This window comes from Megascapheus bottae, chromosome 14 (assembly GCF_031878675.1).
Source record: "Megascapheus bottae isolate mThoBot1 chromosome 14, mThoBot2.hap1, whole genome shotgun sequence".
NCBI classification, from domain to species: Eukaryota; Metazoa; Chordata; class Mammalia; order Rodentia; family Geomyidae; genus Megascapheus; species Megascapheus bottae.
The window spans coordinates 44693973-44704531 of NC_143522.1; the positions used below are offsets into that span (position 1 = coordinate 44693973).

Consider the following 10559-nt stretch of genomic DNA (forward strand, 5'->3'; position numbering starts at 1 on the left):
TAATGGGAACATTATTCCGGGATATTTTTTTTTAATAAATAAAGAAGGAGGAAGCCTCAGGCTAGATCCTGACGTCACAGAGCATCTTCCATAAAGTACTAGGCCCAACCTGAAGCAGAAACTAGTAAACCCTGGCTTAATTAATCTCCATGCACAGGCAATGCCTTATCTCCCTGGTTTCTCAGCACGAAGCTTGCAAATAGAATTGAAAGAGTTAAAGCTGCCCTCACTCATTGTTTTTCCTGCTAACATTTGTGACATTATGGCTATTTTGTTAACTAGGTATATGCAATTCACAGGATTTCACGGTAAATTCCCCAGACCAAATATTTGGCTGAACAAATAAACAACATTATCCATTCCTGAAAATAAGCCAGCAGTAAGGAGGAGGGGAAGGCGGGCATGGCAAGTGGTTGCTAGAAAGTGACCTGAGCTGGACAGCCACCAAGCTCAGAAAGACCTAAGATCCTGGATTCTAGAACTGGAGACATCTCAAAAAGTTGCTAGAAATTGGGCAAAACAAAATGAGGCTGCCTGAAGGAAACCCCTAATGGGCTTACTCTAAATGATTTATTCAAGCTCCATACCATTAATCAAAGGGGCAGCGACCTGGGGGGCTGAAAAAGGGGGGAAAGATCTCTCTTTGCAGGGAGTTTGGAGTCTTGCTGCCTTTGCCTGGGGCTCTGATCTCCTCTCTCCACCTGCACTCTCCAGGGAGCTGGGGCTTTTGGCAACCACCCCACTTCTGTTTTTATTGGTTTTTCACTAAGCTGCTCCTTTTGGAGGATTGTAGAATTTCAGTAATTAAAAACAAAAATGAATCTTGTTTCACTCACCGCATCCCAAAGCATATGCAAGACCATGTATACAAGAATCATACATAGAAGAAGCACAAATGTCAGGTGTGTGTGCCTTACATGTATTCTCTCTGGGTACACACACACACACACACACTGTACACACACACACACACACACACACACACACACACAGCAATACTAACATCATTTATTTCTATTCCTTCAAAATAGAGACATGCAACCATACCACTCCTTACAAAAAGGGCTCTAGGAAGACAGTGAGCCATCCAAGTCTATATTTAAAAGAAAAAAATACATATAAGAAATGAATCTGCAGCTGGAAGTTTGGCCTAATGGTAAGAGTGCTTGCCTAGTATACACGAAGACCCAGGTTAGATTACTCGATACCACATACATAAGAAAAGCCAGAAGTGGTGCTGTGGCTCAAATGGTAGACCTCTAGTCTTAGGAAAGCCCAAGAACAGTGCTCAGGCCCTGAGTTCAGTCCCCAGGAGTGGCCAAAAAAAAAAAAGTCTGAAGCCAGGGACTGGTAGCTCATACCTGTAATCCAGCTACTTGGGAAACTGAGATCTAGAAACCAGCCCAGGCAGAAAAGTCTGTGAAACTTTTATCACCAGTTAACCACCACAAAGCTGGGAGTGGAAGTATGGTTCAAGTGGTAGGGTACCAACCTTGAGTGAAAAGCTAAGCCCTGAGTTCCAGTCTCAGTACCAGTGCAATATAAAAGAAAAGAAAAATGAGCCTGACTAAATTTAGTCGCTATGTTAAGGAAAAAAAAGAAAGGAAGAAAGAAAAGGGCTTCTCACATCCATCCAGAAAGCCATTCCTCTGCCCTGGACTGAGAGTCCCACATCTAGGGCACATTAGCACCATCCTTTTTTTCACTGTGGCCAAATGGAACATTGTGTCTCGGAGAAACCTTGGTTCAAATAGGAGGGGCTCTGTCAGGTGTTTCATGTTCTGCCCAGCTCTAGAGAAGGGTGAGCGGGAGAGGCAGCAGAGAAACGGAGAGCATGGTGATTGCATTCAACAAGAGGACACTTCACAGTGCCCCAGCATTCTAATCCTTCATCATCTGGCTCCATTGCCTGCCTCTCCCTGAGTCCCAAGTTAGCACCATCTGTTGGAATTGTGAATTTGATGGGAACCTTCAGGTGGGTGATAAGGAGCAAAGGAAAATAGCCATGAAACACTGGAGAACCCAGAGTGATCAAACCCTTTGAAGGTAGAGCACTTTGTTTTATTGGGTGGGTGAAATCCACTTCTCCAAGAGCAAAAGATTTTTTTTTAACTGAAGCAAACACAAACACACATGAATATGTGAGCTGTGAATTCGATTTGGCTTTAAAACACAACAGTGCGCCTGTCACAGCTAGAGACACTGGGTAGGAGGTGGTATCTAAAAGACAAAAGTGAGTAGGCCCAAGACCAATGGCTCACATATATGTCATCCTAGCCACATATATAAGTCATCCTAGCTGTATAGGAGGTTGACATCTGGAAGATCTTGATTCAAGGCCAACTGATGCAGAAAAGTCCACTAGACTCCATCTCCAAAATAATCAACAAAAGGTAGGGCTGGAAGTGTGGCTTAAGTAGTAGAACGCCAACTTCAAATGCATACCAGAAAAAAAAGAAAAAAGAAAAATCTGGCAAAAGTGAGAATCCATTTCTGGAGTCCAGATCTCTCCATTACTCTGCTGTGACACACCTTTAACAGATGAGCAAAGAGATGTGTACAAGAAGCCCAGCTCATTCCTTTTATCCCACGGTTTCTCCAAGACATGTGTCATCCACATGAGAGAAGATGCTGTGCCCCTGTGAACATTAACTAGAAATGCAAAACAACCAATTCATCCTGCCAATTATCATCTCTCTCCGCCATCACTCATTTGCCCAACTCCCTTCCACTCCATTCCAGTGTCACCTGAACAGAAATCAACCTCACTCATAAGAGACAGGGCAGAAGAAACAAGATGAAAGAGAAAAAAAGGTCATTGTGTGTACCTTTAAAATAATGACTCATTTTATTTTTATTTTAATACGTAGTTATAAATATATTTTGTCAAAATATATGATCAATATGGTCAAAACATTTGCACGTAAAGTCATAAATAAGGTCAAGGTGAACGTCTAGGGTTTTTTTTTTTCCTTTCTTTTTCTTTTTTAAAGATAAAAGTCCAGCTATAAGAAAGCAGTCTGTGTGGTGTGTAGGTGGGTGGGTGGATGGGACCATGTATGTGTGTGTGTGTGTGTGTGTGTGTGTCCTCCATGATTACTGGACCTCAGCGGCACCCACAGCCCTCAACCACCATCTCCTGATAATTTTTCAGTACCACCTTGTCATACTCATCCAGGTAGAGCATGGAGATGGCACTCAGTTCAGTGGGCACACAACAGGCCTTAGGGATACTGGAATTGACAGAGTTGACCAAGGTCTGCACGATGGCATGATTGGTGGAGTTGAGGTGGTCTGCCAGTGGGAAGGGGCAGTCTCCATGACAGTAGAAGGCCTGGTATCCTGGTGGGGCCACAATCCAGTCATTCCAGCCCACGTCACTGAAATCCACATAGAGTGAGTGGCGCCGACAGTTCTTATTCTTCTTCCTGGATCGCTGTGGGTGGTGCTTGGAGCTCCGCTTGGCCCTCCGACGACGGGTCAAGGCATGGCCCCGGCCATCATGGCCAAAAGTGACCAGGAGGGGCCGAAGCTGGCCCCAATCCCCACTTCCTTGAGGTAACGATCGGCTAATCCTGACATGCTGTCCCTGGTAGGTCCGTGTCTGATGGAGGTGAATCACCTCAATAGCCAGGCCATGGTTGGGCTGCTTTTCCTGAGTCCAGCGAAGGACTGCAGGGCTCACATCAAAGGTTTCCCACCGTGTCACATTGTGGTGGACCAGTCTAGTGTCCAGTAGTCGTGTGATGAGGCGCCCAGGCACCACTTCCTCTGGGGGCTTCATCACCTCATAAACGTTTATTCGGTGGAAGCCCTGCTCCCAGTCAGGGCCCTGGTTCACCTGCTCTCGGAAGAGCCGAAGCTCTGCCGAGGAGATCACCTCATTCTCCGGGATGCTGCTGAGGTTGAAGAGGAAGCGAAAGGCCAAGTTTGCCCTGGTCCCTGGGATGCTCTCCAGATGTTCTAGTTGGGAAGGGAAGAGAAAAGAAAAAGCCCATGAACATTCACTATGAGATAGAAAGTCAAGAAGTAGCTGAATTGGGCAACTGAGTGGTGAATTAGGAGAAAATAAGTGGATTTTTTTCCATTGGAAGGGGCAGGGAACGGAACAGCTAACAAAGCAGCAGAATTGAACTAGAATTTGTCAAGCACTGAAGACAGAAAGTATCTCCCAAATTCATATGTATGTGCATATATATATACATGTGTGTAATAATTTCCATGTGTCAACTCCTTTTCTCTAGCATCCTTTCTCTTCCCTTTTTAAAACCCTCTTTGGGCTTTGTACACAGTTTTCTTTACAAAGTTGCAAAGGAAAAAAAGGGACCAGCAGAGTAGAGGCAGGAGGGAACCCCCCCCACACACACACACACCCCTCCAGTCCTCCTTACACTTTCTCCAGCGTGTTACTAAACATTTCCCCAGTGACCTTGGAAACACAGAGTATGCCTTGTTGATCAAGTTACAGAGGGGAGAATAAATTCCAACACAGTAATGATGCTGGTGGATTAATAACTCAGATTTACTTTGGAAAAGAAACATCCGCTAGGAAATATTCAGATCAGATTACAAGGCCCCTATTGAATAAACGTTGACAAACACACAGCTGTAATATTGAGTTCAGTAGGTGCTTTGAACAAAATGGGCAGAAAACTTGGCAGGGGAAAAAGAAAAGAAAAGAAGGAAGGAAGGAAGGAAGGAAGGAAGGAAGGAAGGAAGGAAGGAAGGAAGGAAGGAAGGAAGGAAGGAAGGAAGGAAGGAAGGGGACTGGAAGGGAAGGAGAGAAAAAGAAAGACTAAAGCTTCGATCCAGCCTCAGCGCGCCGGGGCTAGCCCCCGTCCGGGTCGGAGCTGGGTCTGAGCGGTGTCCCTGCCCTCCTCGCCAGCCCCTCCCCCTCTGCCTCCAGAAAAGAAGTTCAGAGGCAGCTCTGGAAATTCTTGGAGGTAAGTGGCCCTGCTCCCCAGCCTCGGGGACCCGAGGCTTTGATGTAACCTGAACTCCTCTTCCCCGGGGCTTCCACGGCCCCTCGGGCCAGCCTGCCCGCCCTCCCCCCGGCCCGGGCCGGGGGCTGGGACTGACCTTCGTGGTGGAAGCTCCTCACGGTGTTGGCCCGACTGGCCGGGCGCTCCGGGTACTCCAAACCCGCGCCCGCGATCCGCTCTTCCTCCTCCTCCTCCCCAGACTGGAGCCGGTAAAGATCCCGCATGTACTCCGGAATGACGGCGCTCTTGCTGGGCTGTGGGCGGCGGCGCAGCCCGAACATCTGCAGGAGGGTGGCCTCGAAGTCCCGCAGCAGCTCATGGCTCTGCCCCGAGCGGCGTCCTCCCGCGTGGCCCTGAATCTCGGCCACTTTCTTCTTCCCGGTCTCAGGTATCAAACTAGCATGGCTCTCGCCTCCCAGCAGGACTTGGCATAATAAAACGACCATCAGCATTCGGTTACCGGGAATCATGGTGTCTCTGGGGAGTGGGGCGGGGGGAAGGGTGAAAGAATAAATAAACACCAATAAATAGAAAGAGGGATGATGCCTCTGCATCTGCGTGTGGGGCTGGGGATGGCGGGGTGGGGATGGAACGCGGGCCGCGGGGATCAAGTTTGAGTGTGTGTGTGTGTTCTGTGTTTCTGCCTCACATCCACCACCATCACCAAAGCCACCATCACCACCAGCGGCGGCCACGTACGGCCCCGAAAGTCCCAATCGCCCTGTAATTACTTGCTCTAACTTGTTTACTGTCAAATCACCCCAAATCAGATAGCCTCCATTAATTATTTGGGTCTCTGTGGCTATCAGAGCCCGGGATCTCAGAGTGGCTTCTTCAAGGATGAACAGTTAACACGGTGGGGGTAAAAAAGCGAGGTGGAAGGGGGAGGAATTAAAATGCCATCGCTTTCCAGACCTTCAGCTCCCCCCATCCCCACTTTCCCCTTTTCTCCCAACTTCCACAACTTCCAGCTAGCTGCTCGGGAACGCGAAGGAGGAGAGGCAGAGAGGCAGGGACTGGGCGAAGGGTGGGCGGCAGGTCCAGGGGCCCAGCCTGGAGTCGCGGGTGGGGGTGAGGGCTCCCCGGGTGGCTTTCAGGCTGATTCACTGGTGGCCGGTGACTGGGACTGGCTCAGTGAAGAGCACCGGGTCGTGCCCGCGCGCTCTCGCGCTCCTGGAAGGGGCGCCCGATGGTTCCCGGGGAAACTCAGTTTTGACAGGAGTTTCCAGCACCCCCGGGGGCGCGGGGCTCTCCGCAGACCAGCGGGTCGGGCGGGAGGGGTGGGGAGGGAAGGGTTAACCAAGTACCCCCCCCCGGGGGTGCGGACCGGTCACGTCTCCAGGCCCCCCCGCCCCCGTGCGCCACCGCTGTCCTGAAACACACCGGGTCCCAGAAGGGCAGCGCGTTCCAGGGAACCCGCAAGCTTCGAGCACCCGAGGCTCCGGGCCCAGAGCCACTGCGCTGCCCGACCGCGGAGCGCGCGGACGCTGGAAGGGCGATCCGACGGGAGGGACACCCGGAGACCGGGGAGGGGGGGCAGCGAGAATTCCCGAGAAGGGGGGAGGGGGAATAGGAAGAGGTGTCTACTCACTGACAGAAAACAAGGCATATAATAACAGTCCATGATTCTTGACAGCCAATCTTGAACAAACTTGCTGGAAAGGCTCAGAGAAGCTGCGGCAGTGCGTTGCTCGGAATGGCACTACGGAATGGCTCCTAAAATGAATATTTGAATATAATGAGACTCCGGCGCAGACAGGCTCTGTTTTTCTTCCAGCCCCTAGGAATCACGTGGACGCAGAGGCCCCGCCCTCCCTCTCCCCCCCCCACCCGCCCACCTCCGCCGAGCCCGGAGACCCGCCCCTCCCGGCGAGGCCAACCCCAGCACCGGCCGCCCGAGCCCGGGCGGTCTGGGAGGAGTCCCCGCCGCGCTACGTCTTGCCCGGGGCCGGAGCCCCGCCGCGGGCGCCAGCGCGCACCGAGGAGCCACCCGGCTCGCGTCTCTACCTGCGACGCGGCGTCGGGCCAGACCCGCGCGCACTTAGCGGCCCGCAACCCGAGGATCCGGGGCGCAGGGCAGGGGCTGAGCCTGGCAGGGGCGCCGGCTCCACTTCCACGGGGCCAGGGCCGGGGGCGGCCGAGTCTTCGCTGCCCAAAACCTCCCCACCGAGAGGCACTGGGGAAGGAAAACGCTCGGAGACCTTGCACGCGCGCGGGCACACACACAGACACGCACACGCACACCCCTCCACTTCCTCCCCCGGTCTCCCCGGGGCCGAGCCCAGCTCCCAGGGCCGGGCAGCCGAGTGGGACAGCGGATTTAACTTCCAGCCCGGAGTGGCTGCCCCTGTCACGAACGAGGCCAGGAGCAGGGAGGCTATCAGGCCAGGGCTGCGGTCGCTGCGGAAAATTAGAGGGAGCGGCTAATGGAGTTATCCCCCCGCGTCGGTGCGGAGACTCCTCGGCCGGCACCGGCCTCTGGGTACCCCACGCCCACCCCTTCCAGCCAAGCAAATTCGCGAGTAGCTGGTCGCCATTCAGGGAGGAGGTGCGGACGCGGGGGCCTCCAGACACATCCAGAAAGAGGCGTCCCCCGAGGAAGGGCGCACCGCCCTTTTCATATCTTAATGTCGCCAGATGGGCCCAGAAAGGAAATCCCAACACGCTCCCCACCGTCCACACCGCTTTCGGCCTGCACTCCACCTCGGCCGAAGAGTCTCGTCTTCACCCCGGCCTGTCTTAGTTTTTAAGCTTTCTCCCCCTCCCCAGTCCCCTCCACCCGCCCCTCCCGGCACTTCCTCTCCCCCCCCCCCGCACTTCTTCCCTCCTTTGCACCAGCTGCCGCGTCGCAGCACGTATTCCTTTGAGACTTTTTTTTTAATCAAGCAATTACTTGGGTGCCTTGACTTTTCGCCGAGGACGCCGCCGCGCGCGTGGGTCGCCGAGTGCACAGGCCTGTTCCACACCCGAGCAGGCGCGGCTCTGGACTGGCCACGGTCTCAGCGCCAAATCGCTCCCCAGGAACTCGATCCCCAGGATTCCCGACCAGAAGCTATTCCACCCAGCCCTCCCTGCCCGCTCCCAAGGCTTTTCCCAGCCTCAGTCTTGGAATGCCGGGGAACTCGAGGGCTCGGGTGGTTCCTATACAATCCCACTCCCCTCCCCCCTCAAAAAAAAACCAAACCAAGTCAGTTTCCTTTTGGAAGACGCTTGCGGGAACCCACAGAGGAAGAGGCTTTGTAAAGCGTGGGTCCATCGTGGCCACGGCATCCTGATGCCACCCGAAACCACGGACCCAGGTGGGGAGGCCTCGGGCGCCCCTGCGCGACCGCGCGTCCGCGCCGACAGCCGCGTTCCCAGCCCGCGCCTCCGCTGGGGCGAACCGGGGAAAGGCTGCAGAGAGCAGACCAACTTTCTCTCCCTCCTTTCCTTCCCCTTCCTTCCTTCCTTCCTCCCCTTTCCTTCTTTCTTTCTTTCTTTCTTTCTTTCTTTCTTTCTTTCTTTCTTTCTTTCTTTCTTTCTTTCTCTGCCAAGAGTTCTACGGAAAAGAAAAACAAAACCAACGATGTCGGAGTAGAATCGCGGGGAAAACCTCCAAGTGAGCTCAGGATCCGGAGCGGCGCGGGTGCGCGCGGGGCGGGGGGCGTCGCGGAGGGCGCACGCCCGCGACCCGGGACAAAGCTGAGCCCGGGTCTCCGCGGGCGGCGGCGGCGGCGGCGGCGGCGGGAGCGGCGGCGGGGTGAACGCTCGAGGGGCCGCGGGTGGGAACGGTGTTTCAGTTTCCGAGTCGCCGGGATTCCGCGCTAAGCCCGTTCTCCTTGCCGGACTTTTTTTTTTTTTTAATTTAGAAAGATAAAAGCCAAACAGGAACTTTTCTTCCGGGATGGGAATGCAATGCGTGGCGGGGGGTTACCCTTCTTTTTCCCTACCGAAATCTCCCAGTTCCAGTCTTGCTCAGGGGTAGCCTCAGTTTACCAAATATGTACTCGGGGGGGGAGGGGGTTAACGTCTCACAAAGTTTCCCGCGCGTCCATCGCGACGCAAACCCTCTACCCGTAACGTGGTCTCCACAGGGCGTCCGAAGCCCCTCGCGGGGAAGGATGTGCGGGGACACGGCGACCCCAGGACCCTTCCAAGGCGCTTCTGAGCCGGGAGAGCCGCGCAGAGCCGCATCCCGCACAGCGACTCCCGACAGGCTACCACGCCACCGAAAGGGGCCACTTGATGTCCCCGGCATCCTAGCCATGGTACCTAGAACCTTCCACCACGAAATGAGGAACGACGACGGTCCTGGGGTGCCCCCAAGCCTAAGAAAATGGATCGTGGAGAAGGTGAAGTTCTGCAGCTGCGGTTCACAAGACCCAGGGGTGCAGAGGCGGCGAAGGCGGGGGCTGGGGTTCGGCCACCCTCCCCTCCACGCAGCCCCGGAGCGGCGCGCACGCCGGGCAGGACCGCGGGGCTGCGCGCCCAGCCGCGGAGCCGGCGCGGGCTCGGTGCTTACTCCCCAAATCACGGTCCCTCCGCCCGCACTCCCTCCCCTCCCGGAACTCAGAACAGACCCTCTCCACTCCCGCTTTCCAAGACCTTGGAGATGGCCACTTCCAGCCCCCATCCGGCCCCCGATCTCGCAGCCTTTGGCCAAGGGGCTTCCCCACCTCCCTGCCTCTCGAGCCCCGCGTCTTCCCGAGGAGGAACTCGCCCGGGGGCCAGGGGACCGAACAGAAAGGTTTGACTGACGGAGGCAGTGGCCGATTTGGAGGGGGCTTTCAGGACCAGCACCCCCACCTCCAGTGCGCTTTGGGGGAGAAAAATGGGCCATTGCTTTTTTTGTTTTGTTTTTCTCCAGTTGCAGACTCCCCCCCTCACGCCCCCCAAACTTCTTCCCCTGAGGATGCGCTCAGGTCCCCTCGCACCGGTGCGGGTGGCCAGGTAGCCTTGCTCACCATAGATCCCAGCGGTAGCGGGCTCGCCGGCGGCAGCTCCGGGGAACCTGGGCGAGGGCCGGGGAATGGGTCGCAGCAGGCTCGAGACGGCTCGGACACGAATCCCATCGGGGACACAGGCGGGGTAGTCAGGCCGGGCCTCAGTGGCGTCTCAGGCTCTCGTCCCCTCGGCTCGGATACCCAACACACCTAGCTTCCGGGCCTGGCTCCGCGCTCCTCTCCTCCCTAGCCTCTGCCCACCCCATCCACTCTTCCTTCTCTTTCCCTTCTTCCCTCCCTCCCTCCTCCCTCCCTCTCTCTCCCTCTTTCTTTCTTTCCCTCCTTCCTCCTCCTCTCCCCCAGCAGCCCCTCCCTTCTGCCCTCCTCCCTCGCTCGCCTCCCTCTCTGGAGATGGGAGCCCCGCCCACATCCTCCCACCCGGCCTCCCGGCCTCGCCTTGCCTGGCAGGCCCAGGTCCCGGAAGCCCGCACTGCGTCCCAGCCAGCCCGCAGAGCAGCTCCGGCTGGGACCTCTCCACTGCCAGCCCGGTGACAGCGGCCGGCCGGGGCTCACCTGCGCACCACGTGCAGAGGTACTAAAAAGCATGCACCAACTAGTCGCTGAACCTTCCAAAAATACCCATGGGAGTCTGGGC

At 55.4% G+C, this 10559-nt stretch overlaps 1 protein-coding gene across 1 annotated transcript; it reads right to left on the reverse strand.

Moving 5' to 3' along the window:
- Positions 1-2818: 2818 nt before the first annotated feature.
- On the reverse strand, positions 2819-10176 carry Bmp4 (bone morphogenetic protein 4). Its single transcript, XM_090345116.1, has 4 exons — positions 9926-10176; positions 6574-6698; positions 5080-5459; positions 2819-3963 (listed from the first exon to the last, which is right to left on the reverse strand). The coding sequence occupies exons 3-4, from the start codon at positions 5450-5452 to the stop codon at positions 3107-3109; spliced, it is 1230 nt and encodes a 409-aa protein (XP_090201242.1). The 5' UTR covers positions 5453-5459; positions 6574-6698; positions 9926-10176; the 3' UTR covers positions 2819-3106.
- Positions 10177-10559: the final 383 nt, after the last annotated feature.